A 24,740-nucleotide genomic window follows, 5' to 3' on the forward strand; every position below is an offset into this window, starting at 1 on the left:
TACTTCTATTCAGCCCTTTGTCAGCCTATCCCATCACTCTGTGTTTTTTGTTTCATTATATTGCAACAGGAAAGGTTCTGGCAGCAGAAAGGTTGCTGTTTCATATCTGCCTATAGCTCAATGAAAAGGGTGGAAATGCAACAGCGACACACTGTTATCCGCAGCTCTGCAGGCGAACCATGTGTCAAGATCAAGTGTAAAAGAAAACAGCTTACATTGCATCTCATTGCTGAGTTGCCCTCATAAATCAGAATCACTCTCACCTTGACTGATGCCTTCCCAAAGTCAAATGGGAAGAAGGAACACACTTAACCTGATTCATTATTGGGAAGACTGCCAATTTGCCAGGGATTTCCAGTGCCCAACAAGTGTAAGGAAAGAAGAGGTGATTTTTCTTTCTCAGCAATTATTTCCATAAATCACCCCTGATTAACTTATCATAAATGTTGCTCAGCTTAAAGATGGCAGCTGCACTCCTTGTCTGGAACCACATTACATTGCCGGAAGGATGGTGACTTCCAGGTCTCTGAACAAACTTAAGGATACCTTTGAAAGCAATTTCTATTACAGATCTGAGTTTTGTAAACAAACTCCTCCGAGAGACCCACACCAGTTGAGGAAAAACTAGAAAGCCTAAAATCTCTTGCATATGCATTCTTGGGATCTCTAGACTTCATGATTCATGGCCCAACCTATCAGAACTCTTCCATAGAAAGCTACAAAGTTTAGGAACAAGATTGAAACACAGCTTCACCTTTTTCAACATATCCAGGCCCTGGATATCCATCAGACATGTGTTCTGCTGTCTGCCAGCCCTGAGTGTTCATTTTGCAGGGTCAGAGGGAAAGGGGAATCACTCTGTTGATGTTGCTAGGCAACCCACAGCCGTCATCACCAAATACCCAGTGCTTTATTTCTCAAAACCTAGAGGCCCCAGTTCCTGGAAGCCAGGTTGTTTGGGCCAGAAGACCTCTTTCCCAATCTTAGAAGTGAAACAGCTACTTGGGGCTGCGTGGCGATAAAGGGAAGCCGTTCTGTGTGTGCTCAAAAGGATCCCTTGCATCATTAAAATCCCATTTTAATTCACATATTTGAGAGTTGAGCTTCCGAGCATGAAAACAGGATTGAGGGCTGAGCTTTGTCTCAAAGTAAGTCTTTGGGGCACATCAGCATTGTGGCCGCAGTTGCCTAGCAGAAGGATTTCTTTTCCAGGTCTAGCAATAGGAAATAAGCAGGGATCATCACGGAGAGAAGTGCATACCACCACAGCCAGACTGAAGGGCAGTCAGACATGCACAGTGCTCAGAGCAGTCCAAGCCAGGTCTCTCTTCAGAGCAGGGCTCAAACGATGGAGAAAAGGAGTTGAGACCCCTTCATGAAATGTAACCCCTTCACCAACAATTTTAGCTAAATCATGTCCCCAATAACCTTCTTTTAAAAAGCTAAATTACAAAATTCGGGGTTTAAAAAATGAGCATTTGATACTGCATGATTAGTACACACTTGTATACTGGTATTAGTATGATTAGTATACACTATCTCACTCAAGCTGCTGGGTAGCTAAAGCTCTCTGGATTGGTCAGATATCTGGGAATATAACAACATGTAAGCATCTGTGTACTGCAGTTCTCCTGAAAGCATCAGCAACCGGATGTACAAGATGACTTAATAACACCGATCTGTTCCATCTCACTCTCTCAAACACACGTCACAGACCTTTCCCCCTTGTTCCAGCGAGGCAATAACAATATCCCCAAACAGCTGATCTTCCTTACTGTTCCAGCCAAAGCTAGTTGTCTTCTTTCTTTTCAAGAGACTTCTTGTGAGCAGAATTAGAGTGAGCAGGGTTTGTTTTCATGCAGTTCCTTTCCAGTGCTGAGCAAATCTCAAGAAAACTGACTGCAATCATTTGCAGATCATTTTCCATCCTCCTGCATCTGTCTTCCAAAATGACTGCTTTCACGAACCCAGACATAATTTTTTTAGAGTTACCTTTGCCCTGTTGAGTAGTACCTCCAGGTTACTGTTAAAATAAAACTAATATTTAAAACTACACTTTAATCGTCTTGTTAAATGAAAGAGAACATTGTATAAGCTTAGCGGGGTGGGGAGAATGGAAACACAAGGCTAGAGGGAAATACAAGGGCAAAAAAGCTTTGATCCAATACAGGATTCATGCTCAGCCGGAGTAATCAGAACCATATGCAGAAACTATGGGACTTTCAGCTGCTCTTTAATTAAATAGCATAAAAATGACTTGACATCATTTTGTGTACTGGGGCACTTTGCAGAAGTGCTTTATACTAGGATAAGTAGCCTTATGGAATGTCCTCCACTGGTTGAAAAAAAGCAACAAGACCCCAAGTACCTTGGAAACTGCTGAAATCAGTGAGACAATATATCAAAGAGGGACATGAACTAAAGCAAGTGTGTGTGTGTGTGTGTGTGTGTGTGTGATAGAGAGAGAGAGAGAGAGAGAGAGAGAGAGAGAGAGAGAGAGAGAGAAAATGAACAAATAGACAACTATTGGGTTGACCACAGAGGACTCTTACACCTCTTAAGTGTATAAAATAAACAGGTTCCACTCAAAAGGTAAACTAGTTTCTAATCATTTCCCGAGTGGTTCTGCTTTATATTTTGGCTTATTGCATCAACAGGATTTCTTTGAAAATGATGGGAAGTTTGGGTGTAAGACTGAATTCACAACATTTGATTTTACTTATCTATAATAAACCTGCATGCATAATTTTAGCCCGTATACACCCAATTTGGCACATCTGAGTGGTTTTAATTTGCATTTGGCCTTTTATATATGCTGTTAAATTTATTGTGTATGCCAAGAAGGAAGGAACAATAAGCTGAGGGTGACAACGTAAGAATCAAAAACACATGAATATTTTGCATCAAGAGACAGATTTGGAATTTGTCACATTTGTTTCCTTACCTTTCTTTCAAGGAGCACTTCGCCCATAAAATAGGTCAGGCAGAAACTGGAAAAGGGAAGGGGATGTTTCGAGTGAACTTCATGGCAGAGTGGAGATGGAACTAAAGTGAGGTCAACCTTCGCCAAGCTGGTGTCCTCCAGATGTTCTGGACTACCAGCCCCACCCAGAAGAACATCAGCTCAGCCTCTGGTCCAAACTATCTGAAGGACACCAGATTGGCAAAGACTGACCCAAGCCAAATGTTCTGTGCTGAGAAATCTTGACTCAAAGGTTGGGACGGGCAAAGAAGAAGAAGAAGAAGAAGAGGAGGAGGAGGAGGAGGAGGAGGAGGAGGAAGAGGAGGATGAGAGAGAGAGAGTACCCCAAACAAGGGGCTGATTTCAGTGAGAGGGATAGGGGGAAAAATCCCCAGGATTTTAAGATACAGAACTTTTCTGGCCATACTGGTGGAAGATTCTGTTTTGTTTAGTTCATTTTTGCTGCTTTCTATTAGTCATGTCGGAGCTCCTTGTTGTGGTCAGATAGTGGGAACCATTTTCTTCCTCATAATGATTGGGAATTTTACTACTGCCTTTGCTAGGCCACTTTGGGGGAGGAAATGGTGGCTGGTCAGTACAAGAAACAACAAAAACTGAAACCTGCCCTCATTGTTGCTGACAAAAGTAATCTTGAAAAATATCTCTCCCCACTTCATTTTCATATCCTGTGAATGGGATTACAAATCCATGGAAGTGCATTTTGCTTTGGCACTAAAACAAACCCACAATTTTCTAGCCCAAAGTCAGACTCTCCACCACTGGCTATAAAAAATAGTTTTTAATGGTTTGAAGATGATGCATATAATCTCTGTACATTTCGCATTTAACGGTAGAGGCATTGATAAAAAGTCATGAAAACTGTATATAGCTGAGCAGATGTTTACACATAAAGCATTTTTAAAAAGAAGGTATGGCTACAATCCCAAGGAAAAAGTTGAGTTGGATGCAGAGGAAGTTAGTCACAACTATAATCTATGACTAATTTCCTCGGGATCCAACCCATTTGAGATTCCAGGATGGGCAAACGTATGGAGTTGCAGCCAACACATGTCCAAAGAGTATGAGTAAAAAGTAAAAGTGTGTTTTCCCATTATTTCCTAATTAAATATGGTTATACATTGGAAAGCATCTACAGTAGGGAGCACCTGGTTACAATCTACCTATCTTTTCATAACATACACTCTAATCCTTCTTATCCCTTTTCAGCTTTGCACACTGTTTATAGAAAGAGTAGCGTTTTTCATCCATATTTCTTATTTCCATAACGGATTCAGTGTCCTATTTTCAATTTTTTTTTTGTTTCTTCTTCTTTGTTTAGTCCTGTATGCCTTAAGCAAGCTGCACTATTGTTGAATTTGCAGTGCTATAAAATGTGGCAGCAAATGTCAAACTGAAAAAAACAAAGGGTTGTATTCAACTAACTTTTATTTTCAGTAGACTCTGTGAAATTAATGTTCTCTAAATTAGCCATGGCCAACAACATCACTAGGTCTACTCTGAGCAAAGGTTAGTAGATGCCCATCCAAAACAAATTTAGATTAAAAACCCCAGTGGGTCCAAAAGAATTGAGAATCATAAATGTGTGACTGCTAAAATGGGAGTTCCATATAGCAACTATAATCTTTGTTAATTTTGGCATTTCTCTTTCTTCTTCCAAGAGTTGAACTGCACCATCTGCTCCTGTAGCAACTAGCATCGATTAAGGCTGAAACGGACACTGTTTTCCAGAAGCGTGTTTTGTAGTAAAAAAATAATAATGTCTTGTTTCTTCTGTGTTGTTTGGCAGTACCTGCAAAAACATCTACCTATTCATCTGCACTACCTTCTCTTGCTCTCTTTCACAAGTGACTTTGTTTGCCCCTGAAGGCGTTGTCATAGAAAAACTTGCCCTCTGGAATAACTTCCGCAAGAAGAAATGATACATGTGAGAGGTATAGTGGGAGGCTGAAGTTATTTGGTTTTGTTCTATGCTCCCTTCTGTTCATTATTTATTTGAGACTTTTGTTTATCGCCTTTGGCTAGTAGGTCCCAAAGTGGTTTGCATCAATAACAATATGAAACAATGGTGCAGGCTTGAGCAAGATGTAGCAGCTTAGACCACGGCATAACTGGAGCTAATGATGATCAGCCTTCACCCTGGGACTTTTAAAAAAAGTGGCGCCCAAGGAGAGACAGAGAGGACATTGGATTCCATAGCAGAATGCTGCAAATTAGAAAATATTTGTCAGCCTTGAATTTGGGAAATATCTTACGGCTATCTATGAAAAAGTTATAGACTTTTAATCCCTTTCTGCAGGGATTGCAGTCTTAATCCCCCCTCACTGTTTTTATTGCTGCCACTTTGGTGGTCTGGTTAATTTTTCTCCCTAACCCCCAAGGGAAGATCAGCTTCCCTCACACAAATCAACTGTAGACAAACCCAGCTTCGAAATCTTGAGTGACAAATGATGACCACTAGGGGGATCACACACAAAAACTTTATTAGAAAAAGATAAAACCATTGTTAAAAATGTTCTCCGAAAGAACAAATAGCCCCCCCCCCCTAGATAAAAATATTCTTTTTGAGACAAATAATTAATTGGAGATAAACAGCTTGTAGTGAGGTCATAGTCTTCTTCCAGATTGGTCAGATATCATCAAAGAGGTCTTCAGGATCACCAGTGTTTTTTTCTGACTCTGAAGGCATCTCTTTCGATGACGGCTGCTTGTCTGACGATTTTGGAGGAGAATCAGCTCTAGAGATTTAAAGCAGAGAACCTTTGTGAAACAAATTTATGTTGGTTATTTTTAAACCATGTTAGGTGAAGATACTTAAAAGGAAAGTTTAGTGTCTTTGGAGACTGTATTCATTTTTAGGAAGAAATTGTGCTCATATTTGCTACTTGCTCATTTGCGGCAAAGCCAGCAATGAAAATTATTCAGGTTGCAGTAGTTTAGTTGTCACTTTTCCATTTGAATCCCCCCTCTCATTTTCCTCAAGATGCCAATCCAACCTGTGATGCCAACGTAAAGAATTAAGCAGAAGCAAGCAAGTAAATGGAAAAGACAGCTAAGCTGTATTTAGTTCAGTTACCACTGCATGGCATAGCTGGAAATTGGCTGGAGTTCCCCCCTCATTTTTCTCGCATGAGATTTATAGCCATTTTCTAATATTTTGACATTAGGAGCAAATTCCTAAATTTCAAGGTCTTAAGCTCTACCTTCTGCCTTGCCAACAGTTGAAATATCAAAACCAAACCAAAAAAACCCTTACAAATAGGAAAAAGATTTGAACTTTCAAATCTAGAGAGTGTATTTGGGCCTGTTGTGCATATTTGAAATCCTTGAGAAGCATGTGTTTAGATATTCCCAATTTCTTTCCCTTCATTGCTTGTCTTTTAATTACAGCGGTTAAAAAAAATATCTGCAGTTTACTGAGAAATGTAATAAATCCTGATTCATAGAGTTGTTAGCAGGTTGATATAGTCAAGCAGCTGGCACAGGAATTGCATGATCCAAACTTCTGTTATGTACCACACAAGTAACTTATCACATAAGCCAGGTATTCCACGCAAACCAAGAGATGTGGGCAATCATAAGGCCCTCTTTGGACAACCTCCTCTTACTTCTCCCCAGGATCTGAGAGTAAAATGAGACTATGCCAGCCAGCCACACTCCCAACATCAGCGCATCCATCTAGCCACACCCCCAGCAGCACCTACCTGTTTAGCTCAAGGAAGCAAATGGTATGAAGGAACAAGAGGCAGGGGAGCCGACCTGGGCCCCAGTTTATGGGTGCCCGGTGCACATGACAGCATGTTGTCATGCCCGTGCCCTGGCCTTGGAACCTCGCAAGACTTCAGACTTGACTTCTGGTGCTTCGTGAGGCACTGGAAGTTGTGTTGGGGGCTCTCTGGTGAGCACCCGCAACAATTTTTTGTGGGTGCTTGGGCACCCAGAGCCCTCTATAGTTGGTGCCCCTGACAGGAGGTCACCACCTTGCCAAAGCTAAGCAGGCATGAGCCTAGCCAGTTCAGGTGGGAGACCACCAGGGAAACACATGTATATCCCTGTGGGTTCCATGACAGAAGGCAGGGTATAAATGTTAGAAAAGTAAGAAATAAAGAGACCCTCATATCCTCATACTACTTGCACAGGGGCTTCCATCTTATATCTTGATTCTGAAGCACAGATGCACAGATACCAGGGGCATGGACAGAAGGGCATGAAGAGGCATTGCTCTTTTCCCCACACTGTTACAATACACAAAGTGTTTTCTTAAACATACAGTAAGCAATGGAATCTCCGTTCTCTGGCTCATACAGTTTGTGCTGCTACCACCACATTAGTTAAAGGAGCTTTGTGAACTCTATGACATTTAGCAGGATTGCCAGGGAACCAAAACTTTAAAATACATCCCCAAATCAAGGCGATTATAGTCCCACCGTGGTTTTTCCAGTGATGTTTTGAACATTCCCACCACAGATGAAGAAAGTCTGCGTTGGGAGTGTGCCAGAACTTGAGAATATGTCTGCTTGGGGAGTCCCAGGTTGAAATCCATGCTCACCTATAAACCTCACCGGGTGACATTGTGCTATCTCTCAGACAAACCTAAGGTTGTTGTGAGGATAAAACAAAGAGAAAGAAGTACACACACTGTGTTCATCTCCTTGGAGAAAAAGCAGGATAATAATGTAATGAAAAAAGAATTCTAACTTCACCACAGTTTAGCACCCTCAAATGTGAAGCATCAACTCTGTTTATGAGTTGTGTGAATAATACAGAGAGCTGAACCACAAATTGAAGGGAAGGTAAGAGCACTGATAAGTATTTGTTTTCTCAGCTGAGAAGGAGCCACACAAAACTGAAAAAGCAGATGTGAGACATCTGAACAGACAAAGCAAAGCACCCACTAACTATTTAGTGTGATTGAGTGCCTATCCTAATGATGAGGTGATACGACAGATAATGCAACTTAAATGCTCCTACAGCCACACAAATTTCAGAATTCTGACAACAAATTAAATATTTCAAAGCTCTTGGAATGTTTACCTAAAACTCAGTTACATGTTAACGTCTATGTCCAAAGTGATATGTGCTATTGTTAATAATACAGGGAATAAACACTTTGCCCTTTTCCTTTTGAAAAAAGAAAAATTCAGATTGGAGGCTGAATTTGCCAAGACTTTATATAAGATCTACATATGTGTAGGATGCTTGGTTTTTTGCCAGTGCTGGCACATCCATCATGTCCTAGGCTGTGCTGACATATTTACTGGGGCTTTGTTCTTAAATTCCCAGTGTGGGGTATATTGTAGCATGGTTCACGTATTAGGAAATGTTTTCCTAGAAATTCTAACAACTACACTGGAAAACTACTTGGATTTGGTTATGCTCTATGCTCTATATAAACTTATCATTAGTTAATCACTCCCCTGTATGAAAATGATGGGGAACTGACATGTTTCCCACTAAACTTTGTGTCTCCCAGGGTGAGAATTTCTATGTCATGTTTTCAGATACTATGGGAGTTCCTTCACCTCCTATCACTGTGCAGAGCAACATATTCATGGTAGTGGTTTCTTCTATGGGAGGGGTGGGGTAAAATACTCATCACCATTGTCCTGGATGGTAATATAGTCAGGAAGATAGACATCCCTTCATTACATCATGACATTAGTAAAGGGACCCCTGAACATTAGGTCCAGTCGTGGCCGACTCTGGGGTTGCGTTGCTCATCTCGCTTTACTGACTGAGGGAGCCGGCATACGGCTTCTGGGTCATGTGGCCAGCATGACTAAGCCTCTTCTGGTGAACCAGAGCAGCACACGGAAACGCCGTACCTTCCCGCCGGAGCGGTGCCTATTTATCTACTTGCAGTTTGACCTGCTTTCGAACTGCTAGGTTGGCAGGAGCTGGGACCGAGCAATGGGAGCTCACCCCGTCGTGGGGATTTGAACCGCCGACGTTCTGATCGGCAAGTCCTAGGTTCTGTGGTTTAACCCACAGTGCCACCCGCGTCCCTATCATGATATTACTTAGCTGCTTAAGTCAACCTGGTAGCATCTAGCAGTTGTTGGACCCCAACTCTCATCAGCCCCAGCTAGCCAATGGTCAGAGAAGATGACTGCTGTAATCCACAACATCTGGAGAGCACCTTGTTGGCTATGGCCAAGTTGAAATTATCCAACCAGTTTAATTTTTGTTATTGAGATGTTTTGCTTCTTCAAAATCATGATCATTTTTAAGCCAAGCAAAATCTGGATGAAATCCTGGGCACAAAGGGGAGGAGGAGCTATTGGTAGGGCACGAGATAGAAACACTATAACCCAGATGAAATGGGAGGGGGTGAGGAATTTCCCTGGGTATATAACAGCACAGGCTGGCTGGTCTCTCACTCAGTATGGTTGAGATGTTTCCTTAAACTTGGCTTTTGTGGACTAAGCTCAGGCCCTGCACCATCGTGAAGTTCTCAAGACCCAACAGACCCCTAGAAACAGTCTTGTAGGAGTGCCTTAACAACAAAAACTTTGTGGCTTCCTGCACATCTCTCTGTGAGCAATACTTTGTGACCAGACATGGAATGAAACAAAAGAAAACAAAAAGAGCACAATTATTTTGATTTTCTTATAAAAAAGATAAAAATTACATTGCTGAATGATGCAAACCTCAACACAGGAATCAAGACCCACAAAGATTTAACTAGGCACAGTTGGTTGCCCGCTATCCCAGGGGTGGACTTCAGGCTTTCAAATTTCAGCTGCACCCTGTGCAAGGCAAAAATTCGGCAATCCCTGCTTCTTATCTTCCATTTTGCTCAATTCACTATGTCATAGTTGCAGTACCCTGCAGCACCCTCTAGGCTCAGCGCCCAGTGCGGCAGAACTGGTTGTGCTGCTCTAAATCTGCCTCTGCCAGCCCCCACTTCTAACTTTGTCACATGACTAGGAGAGAGGAGCTTTTTAAATGCATGTGATGGTCTGGGAAGGAGGGAAGTGTGGGAATATGGCGGGAGGGAAGAGTTTACTTAATCGTGCATTTTAGAAAGACATTTTCAAAGAAACTGGGCAACTGAATGGTCCAGAAGGAATTCAGCACTCATTACCCAGCATAAGCGTTTGGCAGAAGTAAAAACTGCACCTGCCTTTATCAGAAATACAATCGGCATAATGCATCTGAAAAAAAGATCTAAAGGCACTAATTCAACAAATCATATGTGCATGTTCCAGACTGAAGGCTTCACGATGCTCACCATTTGCTGCTTTCAATTGTTAAATTACATTTAAAATTGAGGCCAGTGTTTTTGTTTTTACAGAATTAACTGTGATCTGCTTGGATATAGCTTGGCTGGATCATTTAAAGAATGATAGCTATTGATATATAAAATAATTTAACTCACAAATACATACTGGACAGAATGAACCCATCTTAATAAAGATCTATTTCTTTTCTTAAACTAAATTTAATATTGTAAAAATAAGTGGTGGCAACAAGTATATTCAGTTTAATATTATTACATTAGGAGAATTAACAAAGTGATATATAATTATTATATGTAGTCAAAATACATTTCTGCCTGCTTGTCAATAATTCAAGTTTTGAGAATTAAATCCATATACCATTAAAAAAAATATTCACAAGCCTGAGGTGAATTAACAAGAGACATACATTCCTGTGGTTCATTTACACTTAAGCTCATTCCTGCATAAAGGAACTAGACCACACATCTAGACTGAGAAATCGTTTTACAGCCACTGTCTCAGTAGGGAGGGGGGAAAGGGATCTGATTACTTAGTCAAAACCACAAAAAAGTATATACACAGCACAAACGTTTGGGTTTGCCTAGCATTTTAGACAAGAGTTTTTACAAACCCAATACAACATAAACTATCCACCAATATTGCAATATTTTCTACTTTGTCTTTTTAAATTATATTTACAATGATGTGTTGGTGCTCAATACTTTCTCCCTTCCAGCAACCCTGCAGCAGCTAATAATCTTGAGCAAACTCAATAATGTTGGTCATTTCGCTCATGATTTCTTATTTAGATACATCACTATGGAATGCCTTCTTGAATACACCCAGCAGCCACTATTGATCTGTCACCTCTAGTCTAGAATGTTTATCTTGCTGAATTGGGGGAACAAATGTTTGAGGGAGGGCAGATATCGTCTTCAAAAAACTTCACCTTTACATTAAACCCCACCATCAAAGTAGCTGAGGTGGTTAGTTCATAAAGACCACACTAGAAAGCCCAAGACCTAAGTTTAGTATACAAATGCCTTCTATCTGGTGGTTGCGCTGAAACGGTCGAGACTCGTTCACTCTAAAGCTAAGGCACCTGAGACAGCGATGTCTCAGGTGCCTCACCTTCTCCTGGCCCTCAAAGGCCAAGTAAAAATATTGAATCCTGGATATAGCCCCAAACTCCTTCTACATAGGAAGTGCTAAAATGTAATGTTCAAATCCCATGCATTTGAATGAGAGGAGTTTGTTGGTTTCACAAGTGGCTCTCAACAGATAGCACCATTAAGAACTTGCAGTGATTCAGATACTGTGGTAATTTAATTTAAGTGGACGTAATCAGTCTTACCTGTTTGCTTCAACAAAGTAAGATTTAATTTGGCTTCTAAAAATGTAACATATTTTTTTTTAAAGGTGAATTGATTATGCTCCCAACTTTCTAGCTTTCCAGGAGCCTCTGGTTCATCACCTGTGTATTCTCATTCATATCGGACAAGTTCAGGTAGCTTCTCTCTCTCTTTTCTCTCCCCAAATGAGCATTTCCCCCTACTATCCTACAATTCTATATAGAATTATTCTAGCCAGGTCATGAAATGGATTTGTGCTGCAATCACAATGATCAAACAGCTTTCATCTATTTTTTAGCTAGAGATGAAATCAAAAGGCTAAAAAATCAAAAGGCTAATAGCTACACAGTAGGTAGCTATTGGCAGTCTCAGTTGTTGGTAGCATCAAAAAAGCATGCAGACCATAATTGGCAGAATAAATACCTGTTTGGCAGGATTCTTAGCCACATAAAGCCAAGAGGCAGGGGAAACTGAGTTAATATTCATCTTTGAAGTATCTGAAGAAGTGTGCATGCACACGAAAGCTTATACCCAGAACAAACTTAGTTGGTCTCTAAGGTGCTACTGGACATTTTTTTTAAAAAAATAATATAAATTTATTCCATCTTTGAAGTGTGATAGAAGTGAAGATCCTTTTCATGCCTGTGTGTTTTGTCCTTACAATGTTTTTGCCACCTGTCTGTACAAGTTCATTGATGAGGTCTGTGAAACTGACAAAGATTCAGCTCTCTGGATGAATGAATTTAAATATTTCAGGATCAAACAATGATTCTAGAGCTGGGTGCCATCACCTTACCAAGAGATAATTAATTCCATAGCTGGACAGAAAGGACAGACAGAGCAGAGGTGAGTCTTCTCTGGATGTTAATATACACCAAGGAATGAAGTACCAGTCTAGTTGCAATTCAGAGAGCATTCCGCTGTCAGTTCTTCCTTTGTTTGCAGACAGGAAACCTGCTTCCAAGTTAAATAATTTACACTTTGCAAGTTTATGAAGAATTCATTGCGGCATTCTTGGCAGGAAGTTGGACTGATCGACCCTCAAAAGTGATTGGAGCCCTTTGCAACGCTAAAGCATGCATTTGTCCTAAATGGTATTTACCAACCCTACTGATTTTGAAGCAAATGCATGTTCAGGACTGAAGTACAAAGCAAATTAATGAGACTGGTATAAAGAGAAGTGAGGTGTTAATTGAAATTCTTTCTTTCTTTCTTTCTTTGACACTGGAGAGACTTTAATTTATTGTTTTATTTTGACTTTTATTGCTGAATCACTATAAGCTGTCTTTAAGTCTGTTTCTCCCAGAAAGTAGCATATCAATGGAAAGATTGATAAATAAATAACACACAGGGCATATGTAGACCAGATGCAACCCGTGTAAAATAACACAGTGTTACCCAGATGAACCTGGGAAGCACTAATGTCCCATCTCTCTTGGGTTATTCTTCTCTGAAAGCCAGTGCAAGTTTCAACTCCCTAATCTTTCTCCCCCTGCTCCCCAGCTCTGGACAGGGGAACAGGAAGAATGGCTGGCAGACATTTGTCAGGCATCAGTTTCTCACTTGAGGCTTTCGCTTTCCCCTTCCAAAGGAGAAACAGCAATTGTATGTTTATGGTTCAGCATCACAGGGAAAGCTTTCATCTGCTGTCTTTCATTAACTAGGTGTGTGCGCCACTATTTACATTGCAAAGCTGGAATTCAATATATATGCTGAAAAATATGAGATTTGAAAACATGGCATAGTTCACAGACTGAAATCATTTAGCGTTTTTTAAAAAATCAAGACAGAAATGGCAGAAATTAACAAATTTTACTCCCTACAGATTTTTAGAACTCTAATTACAAGAAAGGTAATTGTAACAAATGCAAAGAGCAGAATCTAAGTAATGATATGATTATTATCCCATTAACATGAAGTACAAACATATATTTAAAATCAACGAGAAGAACTTTTTCTGAGGATAAACTCATATGTAACAGTTTTCCATATGTCTTTCCTTTTAAAAAAAGATTATCTTCTGTTTGATAGCTGTTGTTATGGCATGGAATATCTCTGCATCTCCATCCCAAACCAGAACATTAGCACAACATTTTCAGTGTTGCATTTTTGTTGTCATCTGAGCACAATGGTACCTCAGGTTAAGTACTTAATTCGTTCCGGAGGTCCGTACTTAACCTGAAACTGTTCTTAACCTGAAGCACCACTTTAGCTAATGGGGCCTCCTGCTGCCGCTGGAGTACGATTTCTGTTCTTATCCTGAAGCAAAGTTCTCAACCCGAGGTACTATTTCTGGGTTAGCGGAGTCTGTAACCTGAAGCGAATGTAACCTGAAGTGTATGTAACCCGAGGTACCACTGTAGTGCTGTTTGCTTCTCATGTGACAGAACTTATCTCTCTATTTGTGTGCTACTGCATACATCTGCAGAAATAAGTACCTGGCACGTGTGATCGCTCAAAAGCTAATTTTGGGGAAATAGCAAAACTATTTTTGGGATCTTTACGGGAGATGATTAAGCTTAGACAGACAAAATTGCACTGGCTTCTATAATCTTGCTGAATTTGGGGCATTTAATACTGAACAATAGTGATGTTCTTACTCTGGAGACCACACTATCACTACATTTGTTATAATTTTATATATTTATAATTGAAGTATGCAAATATAATACAATTACAAGCTACAAAAGGGTTTTATTTTTTGCAACATCAGATTCCCACTGGCCCTGCTTGCATTTAACAGAAGGCAGCACACCTTCCCACAGAATTTCCAATTACACAAAAGGGTCTATGTAAGAGTCATGTTCCGGTCTGATGCCAGATCCCACAGAGAAGGGTAAGGCTGGAGGCAGGTTGCGTGAAGTTGGCAATTACAGAACCACAGAGAACTCCAAGTGAGAAACCCACCCTGATAAAAGGTTGAGAGCATTCTGATGCTTTGTAAAGCTCCTGCTATCAGACCAAAGGCACAACCTTGAGGCTCCTTCACAATGCTTTGCCTATTCCTGCAAGTGGTGTGTGAAAGGGGTGACAATTTACAGTGGTACCTTGGTTGTCAAAAAGCTTGGCTCCCGAACAAATCGGCTCCCGAATGCCGCAAACCCAGAAGTAAGTATTCAAGTTTGTGAACGTTTTTTTGGAAGCCGAACATCCAACGCAGCTTCTGCTTGAGTACAGGAAGCTCTTGCAGCCAATCGGAAGCTGCGCCTTGGTTTTCAAATGGTTTCAGGAGTCAAGCAGACTCCCAGAATGGATTAAGTTTGAGAACCAAGGTACTACTGTACTACATATTGGAGTTTTATAAATGTCGGAAACAAACCAAGGAGATAACATGAAAAACTAGGTTCCTTTTTGCAGACTTATAGAGCAATTCTTGCCATAAAAACTTGAGGGCCCATGTACAGTTAATGCCATGTATGGCATATGGAATCAGAATGGGGTGTGTTGCAATGCACCTGCAATAGCCCTGAACTGGTTTTTCATTTGCGCACAAGGATATTGGTGGGGTCAGAGGCAGGTGGGAGTCTGTAACATTCCACACATCATGGAACTTTTTATTATTGACACTGATTCCTCCAATTCTAAGTTATGCTCTTAAGCTGCAAACTGAGAGCATGGAAGCTTCTACGTAGGCATTCCTTAAAGGCAATAGATTCCTTGATCTGTGAGAGTGCTGGCTCTCCCAGACTATTATGATCCTGTGGCTGGGCTTTTTACACAATCTTTGGAATCGCGTCATTAAATTCACAACCATGAGACAGGTTTTGAGTAAATAGCACTACTGAGTGGTGTGCATTACAATAGTTCTGTAGGGATCACGACAGTCTACTTTCAGCAACTGAATCAAATATTAGCTCATAAAAAGCACTGGTCTGAAAAACCCAATCAAACTTCATCACCAGGAGGTGGTTCACAAAAACTAGCATATTAATAATAGGGACTAATTATATCCAGGGATTTCACTAATCCAGCTATGTCCTCTAAAGCATACGGGAATGAGTCTGATATAAAGTCCATGTAACTCTCACTGCTGAACTCAGTATTCAGGGATTCAGGGTATGTGTGTTGATTCAGTGAGAGGCATTTAAGAACTTTTAGCATGTTTCTATGAAGTTTTGCGGTGGCATATAGAATACAGATTTATGTGGGTTAAAATTACTAATAAATTCAAGGCACCCAGTTCTCAAGACAAGTTATTACTATGTTTACAATTTTGCTGGAAGGAATCTGGAATGCCAACATGTTGATCCTAATTGTAATAATTATTTACTTCCTGGATGACTAGCATGTCAGAATTAGTCTAAAGGCTTGCTCTTAAGGCACTGAATTTAGGTGGTCTATATTATTTTCCCCCATCTGCCACAAAACCTGGGATACTTCATGCATAATCTCTTTTGTTGCTGCAGTACTATTTCTGCAGGAGAACTTTACAGAAATTATTATTCTGTAAGGATCGGTGGGGGGCGGGGAGGATATCAGGAAGCACATTCATTTTGGATATTCACCACTCATGGAGGTATTCATTTACATCCTGCAATAAGACGTACCTATTGACTCAGTTTGCATGTAAAACTAAACCAAACCATGGGCTCTCGGAGAGGAAATTGTGGCTGCTCCACTCTTCCTGCAGTCCAGTTCTGTCCTCTTGCTGCTGTGCTACTGTGAGCTAAGCCATGGTTTGGCATAGCACATTGTCCAAACTTCAGCTTTTGATTTGTCTCCTCCAGACAAACCACAAGCTGTAAACAAATTACACATCTTGTTTACAGCTCATGATTTTTCTGAAGTGAGACAAACCATGAGCCCAGGTTCAAAGAGTATGCTAATCCAAACCATGGCTTAGTTTGCAGTAGCAGGAGGACTGTGGGAGGGACCAGGTGGCCTCACTTTTCTCTCCAGGAATCCACATGTTCATGCCAAGTGATATCTTGACTTAGTTTTATGTGCAAATCAGGTTGTTATGAGGATTGGAGAATCAGCAGCAGTAAACAGCAGCAGTAAACTTTAACATTAAAAAGTGTTAAAATATGCATTCAAAACTATTTTTCACATCTATCCATTGGAGCAAAGAAGAGATGTGTACAAATCATAATCAATCAGTCCATTATACCAAGTACAGGGGAACTTTCATAAAACTACCATCAATAGTATTGGCTGGTGAAATTGGCCGCAATTCTTCCTCTCCTCTCCTCTAAATCATTCGTAGTAGCCAAAACAGCAACAAAAGAGTAATGTGTTTGGTAGACAAGAGGTTTAAGGAAATGAATCGAGAAGCAGTTGCCAGCAGACAGCAATGGCTAAATGTAGTCTCTTCTAGATAGGAGACAGCTGTATTCCTTAAATCTATGACAGACAAGCCTACTTAGGATTTCTAGCCATGCAGATCTTCTGATTGGAGATGCATGTGACAAATGTTCTAGAAGCAGCTATATTGCAAATTTTGATATCACAGAGAGGTAGAACAGGAAGATGGGCTACAGAAGCACAGTGCCAAACCTGCATTCATGCAAAGGAAGACCACCTGTTCTACAACAGCTCATCTTGAGTATTATGACAACCACCAACAAAATCTACCAGAAGATCATGTATCTATTTAAATGTATTTACAGAACAAATACGTGCCCTTTTCGGACATCTGATCCATGGTGGGCAAATGAGTGTAACCAAAAGGTTGGGAAACAGGGGTCTGAGATCCAGCCCTTTTCAGTCACATTCAGAGAAAAATGGCTCCTAGTCGTACGGGCTATGTATTACTTCCAGGACCAGAGGCAGTTTGCCTCTAATTATCAGTTGCTGGAGAACACAAATGCCTGATGGTGGGCTTCCATTAGGCATTTTGTTGGCCACTGTGAGAACAGGAGGCTGGAATAGATGGACCTTTGGTATGATCCAGGTAGGCCTTTGCTATTTTTCCCCCACAAAGGAAAGTGAGCCCGCGTAGACGGCGGTCGACCACTATCACCCGGGGATCGACCTGTCGATCGCAGTCGACTGGTTGGACATCCCTGATGTATACTATTCATTTTTAATGTTGTAACTGATGCTGTGTTTGCTGTTTTTGCACATTTATAATATTCAGTGTAACCATGCATGTTCCTTGGAGATGCACATTGAGCCAGTCTGCATACAACTGCACATGCAGATTGTTCCATGCAAACGTGAACCTTAGTCTTTAGTCTTTGCCAACTGGCCACTTGGGGAAACCTAGCATTACTGCACAATACTACATGGCAGGTTGCTGCAGACAAATGGCTTGCCAGGCAGAGAGAGCTACCATGCAGTGTTAATTTAATGTAAGTATGGCTTTAGCTTTGTTCATGTGTAACCTCCGGGGTCAATGCCAGTATCATCTATACAAAATATTTGCAGGGCGGAAAGTCAAAGAAAGTGGGAAAGGCCTTTGTCTGTTTTCAGATGCTGCCTCTAGGCAGCACTCCTTGGAGAATATGCTTAATTTAATAGTTTGCTGTCATGTTTTCTTGACTGATTCTTTACTGAATAAAAGACAATAACTGTTGTCTAAATGTCCCTTATGTACACAGTTGGGATCAATACAAGAGCAAGAGCAAGAATTAAATCGATATGAGAATAATGAACCAAACTAACTCTGATTAAATCAACGAACATAGGAGCATCAGACCCCCCCTTAGGTACCTGTCTTGCTTGACTGATTCAAGTTAACAAATCTCTGCATAGCTGAAACCCTGAGGCTTTGCGAACTGTTTACTCTATATCCAGCAAAGATGGTTCTGTTAATGGGGAAGAAAATGTATGGGTATCTTCCCCCCCTTTCCTTCCAACATTCTTCAAGAATGACATTCAACCTAGCATTTAAAACACAAATCTAAGCTTTTATAAAGGTAGATCTCAGTAAGGCATTCAAAATGCAACAACTCAGGGATAAAGCTAAGTTTTCAGTCTCATTCTTGTGACAGGGGCCGACTTCAAATTGGCAGATCAAGCCTTGCCTAGTATAGTACTATGGGAAATGAAAAACCTCTATGAGCTATTTCTTTAAAACAAAATTCTTTGTGCTGCTGAGCCATGTAAACTTTCCTGTAAAAACATTATGATAACCCATGGGGTCCAGGTGCAGAATCCTCTCATCTCCTGGTGCAACGTAATTGTATTTTCTGTGCTTCCTTTCATTATTTGAGCCATCACAGAACAAAAATATCACCCTCCAAACTGTGATTGCTATTCTGAGATTAGGGATGCTCTGACAACCCATCTCTCCGCAGACTAAGCACAAACCAAATCTTCAGGTTACTGAGGAACTGAAAGACTGCCAGGAATGAAATATTTCTCACTGCATTTAGAGAGATAAAATAGGTAAAAAGCTATTTACTTTGTAGAAATACGCAACTTTCTAAGGAAGGCAGAACTCTTCATCAGGCAAGTTAGAAGAATACTTAGGTCTTTGCTAGGTAAAGAGAAAAGCTATTCTGAGGGGGAAAAATCACTACTGACAGGCGGTGGACCAGCAAAAAAAACACCAACTACCCCAACTCTCAGCACTTTGTGTGCTCCCTATTCCCTGAGACTAGTACAGCAGCAACAGTTGGTCTGTTATGAACTGCTTGTGTATAGTTACCTGGAAATTCCCAGATTTTACATTTCCTGGTGTTTGTGTTTCTTTGGCCACATTAAGTCCTCAATCTTCCTGTCTTTGCTCTTTACTAACGTGGTTCCTGATGATGCACAAGCAGCTGAGTCAGAAATTCTAGCTTTTCCAATATGGAGATATGCCAAAGCTTGTGAAGACCCAGCAGGAAGACCCAGTCCAGGGATTCAGAATGTCTTGCCTAATCGGTTATTTTGCCTTGGCTGAAAGGCAGGCTTGCTTGTGCTATGGCTTTGGGACAACACGAATTACAGGCCATACAATTTAATGTCTATTGCTTACTCATCTCACAATGGTGGGAACAAAATCCCAGGGAAACCAAAATGGTCTGAGGAGGATAATTTACTGCTGTATTTTTGCTGGAACAAAACTTCTTCCTTTTAAGATGCTTTCACGTTAGAACACTATTTTCAATGTCTGGAACAATTTAAACCAAGTTCCACTCTGCAATTCAACATTTCCAAAGGAATAAGCCAAATAAGCAGACAATAGGTTTTCTTAAAAGATTCTTTTAAAAATAATGTGTAAATGTAAATCCAAAACCTTTATGCTAACACTCTCTGGAAATCAAATATGCTGATTAAACTGTGCGCCTCATGGATTGAGGCACTTTTGCAAATGATTTTGCAGCTGAAGGAGATGAAAATGTTTTAACTAATCTGATGATATGACATATCATTATGAATATTATGAACCTTCACTATGTTTGTGAAAGCCATACAAAGATCCTAGTGCCTTTGCTGAGACAGAAGAAAAATAAATGTAGAATTTAACCAACAGTTACAAATGAATAGTTAACATATGGTGGTCAACCACATATAGCATAAAGTGGTCAAGGCATAGGCAAATATTTGGATTCTACAAATTTGTTAAAGAATACCAATTACCTTGATCTAATACGGGTACTTCACATTTTCCAACTTACAGAAACTTGGGGGTACTGTTAAGTCAAGGAAATGGCTGCTACTGTTCAAATCCAATTCTCTTTACAGCTGCTTATATTTTTTTTTAGACAAATAACCATTCCAGTTATGAATGTCCGGTATCAAACATTCTGGCTCACCTTGGTTGCAACTGCCAGAATCCTTGCACTTGTCATCACTGGAAGCTCATGAACAATTACCCACTCCCTTCCCCATGTCTGAAACTAGAAAGGATAGCAATGGCTTTTCAGTTTGCCCCAACACCATGGAATTTGCTCCAGCAGGCAAAGGGACCTTAGCCTTCTTCCCAACTTTGAAACAGTGGAGGAGGCAACGGTGAAGACACAATCGCAATGGAGGAGGCAATGGTGAAGAGACAATTAGCACACAACTCTGCAGCTGCAAGACTGAGAAGATGGCTGAGGTTCATCACACCCTCCCAAGGGCAACAGCAAACTAGCTATGGAAAGAAAGTTGCAAGATCCTGATCTAGCTCAGGACCCAGAACGTTTTGCATGCATAGCCTGCGCTCTGTCCCACAGCAACACACCCCTCCCCACCCAGCATTTTCCTTTCACTTCATTGTATGAAAGCATCATGGCAAGGAGTTAATTCATAAACAAAATAAATACTGATTGAACTCAATGCACAATTATACCAAGCACCAAACTGCGCATTATTTAGCTGTCTGTGTAGACTTCTGTTGCTATGCCGCACATAGAAGCAGTTTAATTTCCCTCGGGGAATTAAGAAAGGATAAAGACATTCAGACATTTCTGGTCTGTAAAACTCAAAGCGGGAGGACAGCTCAGAAGTCCAAACCACAGAGCAGAAAGCACCCCATAAAATAGAAATCAGACCAAATACTAGCAACAGACAAAAAACTCTAATTATATATAACTAAACAAAGGATGGTGAACATGTAACGTTCAATGGCATTTGCCTGCAAGCTCAGGGGAAAGCACATTATTCATTTTATTTCATGTTATTTTTTCACTGAAAACTTTTAATAATTATGGGTCGGTGGGTGTGGGTGTAACGACTATAGTGAGAAAATCAGTAAGAATGCAGACATTCAAACTGTATGGAAAGTTTGATCCTTGTGATATATTAATAGAATCCACACCATGAAGCTAATAAATAGGTTTCAAAAAGTATTATTACACAGGAACACCATGTATCATAGAATTAAATATGCATGTTCACGCATAAACTAATATAAGCCTATATATAGCTTCCTATTATATAACTAATATAAGCCTATATATAGCTTCCTATTGGGTGTATTCAGATGCAATGGCAAACCATTGTTTACAGCAATCCAGGAAAGTACTTGATCTCTACCCCTTACATATGGAAGGAGGAGAGGAGGGAGTACACTAGCCCAGGGTTGCTTATGTTCATAATAGCAAACAATGTATTGCTTTTATATCTGAATGCAGTCACTGAGTTTTCACTGGCTATACCTCATGGTCATACACACTGTGCAGATTGTTATTTATTTATCTATCACACAAATCAGATCCTGCACCTGTGTACGGTTTCAGTGCATTCCCATTTACCATTTTCTGATGCTTATCTTTTTTATATAAAAAAAGAAAAAGAATAAAAAGAATGTATTTTGTACTTGGAAATAGTGGCTGCAATTTAATACATTAGTGATTTTGTCTGTTACCAAATAAATTTCTGCATTTCTATTTTGGGGGGTGCTTTCTTTGTTCGCTGTACATTTTGGGTGAGGACACCACAGTAGCAGCATAAGCATGCAGCAGAGATTTGCATATTATAATACAATCCGAAAAAAATGGAGAGAGCTTTTATGTCATATCTCTCTGGAAGAATAAAAAGCTTTACTCTTAGATAGTAAATTTATGCTAATGACACCACGGCTCATCTAAAATGAGAGGGAGGAATGAAACACTAAAGTGTCAAAAGCTAGCTGATGGTGACCCTGCAGGCACATGCCACTGATCAACTAATTACTATGATTCTGAAGGATGCCCTAGGAAACAGCAAGTGGTTGACTGCTGGGACAGACATGCTGAATCTTTAAGCAGCTGAAATTTGCTGAATGAGAATTTGTCATTGTCTCTTTTGAACGAGGGTGGGGCGTGTTTATTGCCTGTTACCTCAAGAAGCTCTCACATTTATTTTATGGTTATGAAAAAGAAGCCACCGATTTATGTATTCATTCTCTAATTATGAAAATCACTCACAGTCTGAATTCCAGTTGTTTGGCAATCAATTGATCATTCCTCCAAAACAAACAAACAACATACAATTGGGTATCCGGTCCAAAGGAAAGCATTTATCTCATACAGAATGGTAGTTATTATATACACCCTGTAAATATAAACCTATCCGAAATTAGCAATCTATACCTCACCTTCAAGACAGACTAGGTTGGTAGGTATTTAGGACAAGGCCTTTCCTGTAAGGAGTGCCCCAATTGTGAAATTTCCTCCCCAAGGCAGATAGGTTGGCCAACATCCCAGCCTAGCCTTAGGCAGGCCATAAAAGCAGTTTAGTTTTACTTGGCTTTCAGTGGGCTTTAAATTCTGCTGTATGGCTTTGTATTTTGATTTGTATAGTTGTTTTAATTATTGTATATAACCCTTGTGAGCACAAAGGCAATCCATAACTATGTTAAAGAAAAGAAAAAGAATTCAGGGACAAGTATGCTTAAGACCATTGATTAAAATGTATAGGATTGGCCTGGGAAGACCCGAACTCCTTTGAAGGTGAATATGAATGGCTAGAAATATATATATACTTTTGATTCCAAAACTAATCTTAACATACAAATCCAGTCTCCCAGGATAATTGCTGTTGTTTGCATCCACCAGTCTCGGGAGACACTGGAAGACTTTACCTTCGGAGGTAAAGTCAAACGGTTGGAAAGTTACAGCTGTGGCAGCAAAGCCTGATACAGGAGAGACATGCTTTATTGCAGGTGGGGCAGATGAGGGCATCCAGTTTTGCTGCTACAGGTTATTCTTTCTGCGCTTCTCCCAGCGATCATTCCTCCTCTGGTCACTGCTGTGGATACATCATCAGTCTGTCTCCAAGCACTGACGTCGTCTGCAAGGGATTCCCGTATAGTGTCTTGCATGGACACAATCATCTTGTCGAGCTTAGGTAGGAATGCTGTCTTGCTGAGCAGTTTGAGAGGCCGTAGCTCAGTGGAAAAGCATCAGCCTTGCTCCTACCTGAAAACCCATAGAGCTGCTGCCAGTCAGTGTAGGCAGTACTGAGCTAGATGGGCATATAGTTGTGTTGATGGAGAACTGACCTTCAGGCCTATGCATTCCCACCCCAGTTCCTGTTGCCCAAGGTCTTGCACAGAGTCTGACTGCTGAGGGGGGAAGTAGTTCTGAGAACACCCTAGTGACCATGCAGGTTTTGGTTCCTGGAGCTCCTCCATCTCTCCAGGGCATCCCTTCTGTGTCTGCCTCATGGGAGGGATCTTCTTCTTCAGGTACTGTTTGTTCACCCAGGCCCAGAGCTATTCCATCTGATAGCCTGGTGGCTGAGTGGCTCTGGCTGAAGCAGCTTGGCATGTCAGACAATGTCCTGGCTATGCTCCTGGTCTCCAGGAAGAGTTCCACAAATACGTTCGTATGGCTCCTCATGGAGGGTGTTTCTTGACTAGTGCAGGAACAGTGGGAGGGACCCCACATTTAGGGAAATGGTGGACATCCTGTGGTTCCTCCAGGCAGTACCCACCTCTTCTGCCAGAAACTGGTCATATCCAGTGCAGGGGTGGGTGCTGTGTTCTGGAAGTTAGCCAAGGGCCTCCTAAGGGAAGTCCACATTGTCCTCCTGTTTTTCACTGTCCTGTACACCTTACTTGTTTAACTGTTCTTTGCCTCTGACAGTGTGTCTCTGTCATTAGTAGCTCCTAGGTGTTTTGGACCTGGAGTGGTCGGATGTGGTATATGAGGTTGAGGGGTCATCTCTGCTCTTCCAGACATTCTGGGGGAGAGGGAATCCCTCTCCCACCACGAGAATCATCAATTTGGACTCTGCTTGACGCTTCCAAATCACTTCCTACCCAAAGTCATATTGGGGCATGATTTACAACAGCCTATAATTTGCAACTTACTTAACTTTGTGGGCTAACAGGGTAGAAATCATTCTTATAGACTGGTTTTATTTTATTTTCAGCGTAGTGAAATTTGGAGCACTCTCTCTCTCATACAAATTCTAGCAGCGTAATTGGTTCTATTTTATCCCCCTTTTAAGCTACAGAAACAAAAAGCAAGGGAACGCGTATGTGAGACTGGATTGTTTTACAGCTCTATTCATTTTAATTGCCTAATTTCTCCCCCATCAGCATTCTTTCAAGAAAGATTTGCTCCTCAGTCAAATATGGCATGTGCTAGAACCTAATACAAAGAGGTTTTTCACAGCCAATAATAATACATTTTGGAAAATGAGTTCCAACGTGCTAATAAACCTTTAAGTACAGAAGTGGCAGCAGTGTCTCTAATAACATATGATGTAAAGATCAATTTGAATATCAAAGAACATATTGAAATACTTTCAAAATTGCTACCATTCAGTCGGTATAAATGGGAAGGGGCCAAAATCTAATAATGATTCTCCCCCCACTTCAGCACTTTCTACCCTTTAGTA

The 24,740-nt window shown here is 40.7% G+C and overlaps 1 protein-coding gene across 3 annotated transcripts in view; it reads right to left on the reverse strand.

The window, feature by feature from the left end:
- Positions 1-3,746: 3,746 nt before the first annotated feature.
- XRCC4 (X-ray repair cross complementing 4) overlaps positions 3,747-24,740 on the reverse strand; it is a 99,780-nt gene continuing 78,786 nt past the window's right edge. For all 3 annotated transcript variants that reach the window (XR_014517082.1, XM_083465512.1, XM_083465511.1), the window contains one exon: positions 3,747-5,718. Coding sequence is in view for 2 of the 3 variants with exons in the window: in XM_083465512.1 (XP_083321638.1) it covers positions 5,610-5,718 (109 nt within the window). In the remaining variant the exon portion in view is untranslated. The remainder of the gene's footprint in view (positions 5,719-24,740) is intronic.

Source organism: Podarcis liolepis (genome assembly GCF_965112155.1).
Source record: "Podarcis liolepis genome assembly, chromosome: 11".
In the NCBI taxonomy this organism is placed as follows: domain Eukaryota; kingdom Metazoa; phylum Chordata; class Lepidosauria; order Squamata; family Lacertidae; genus Podarcis; species Podarcis liolepis.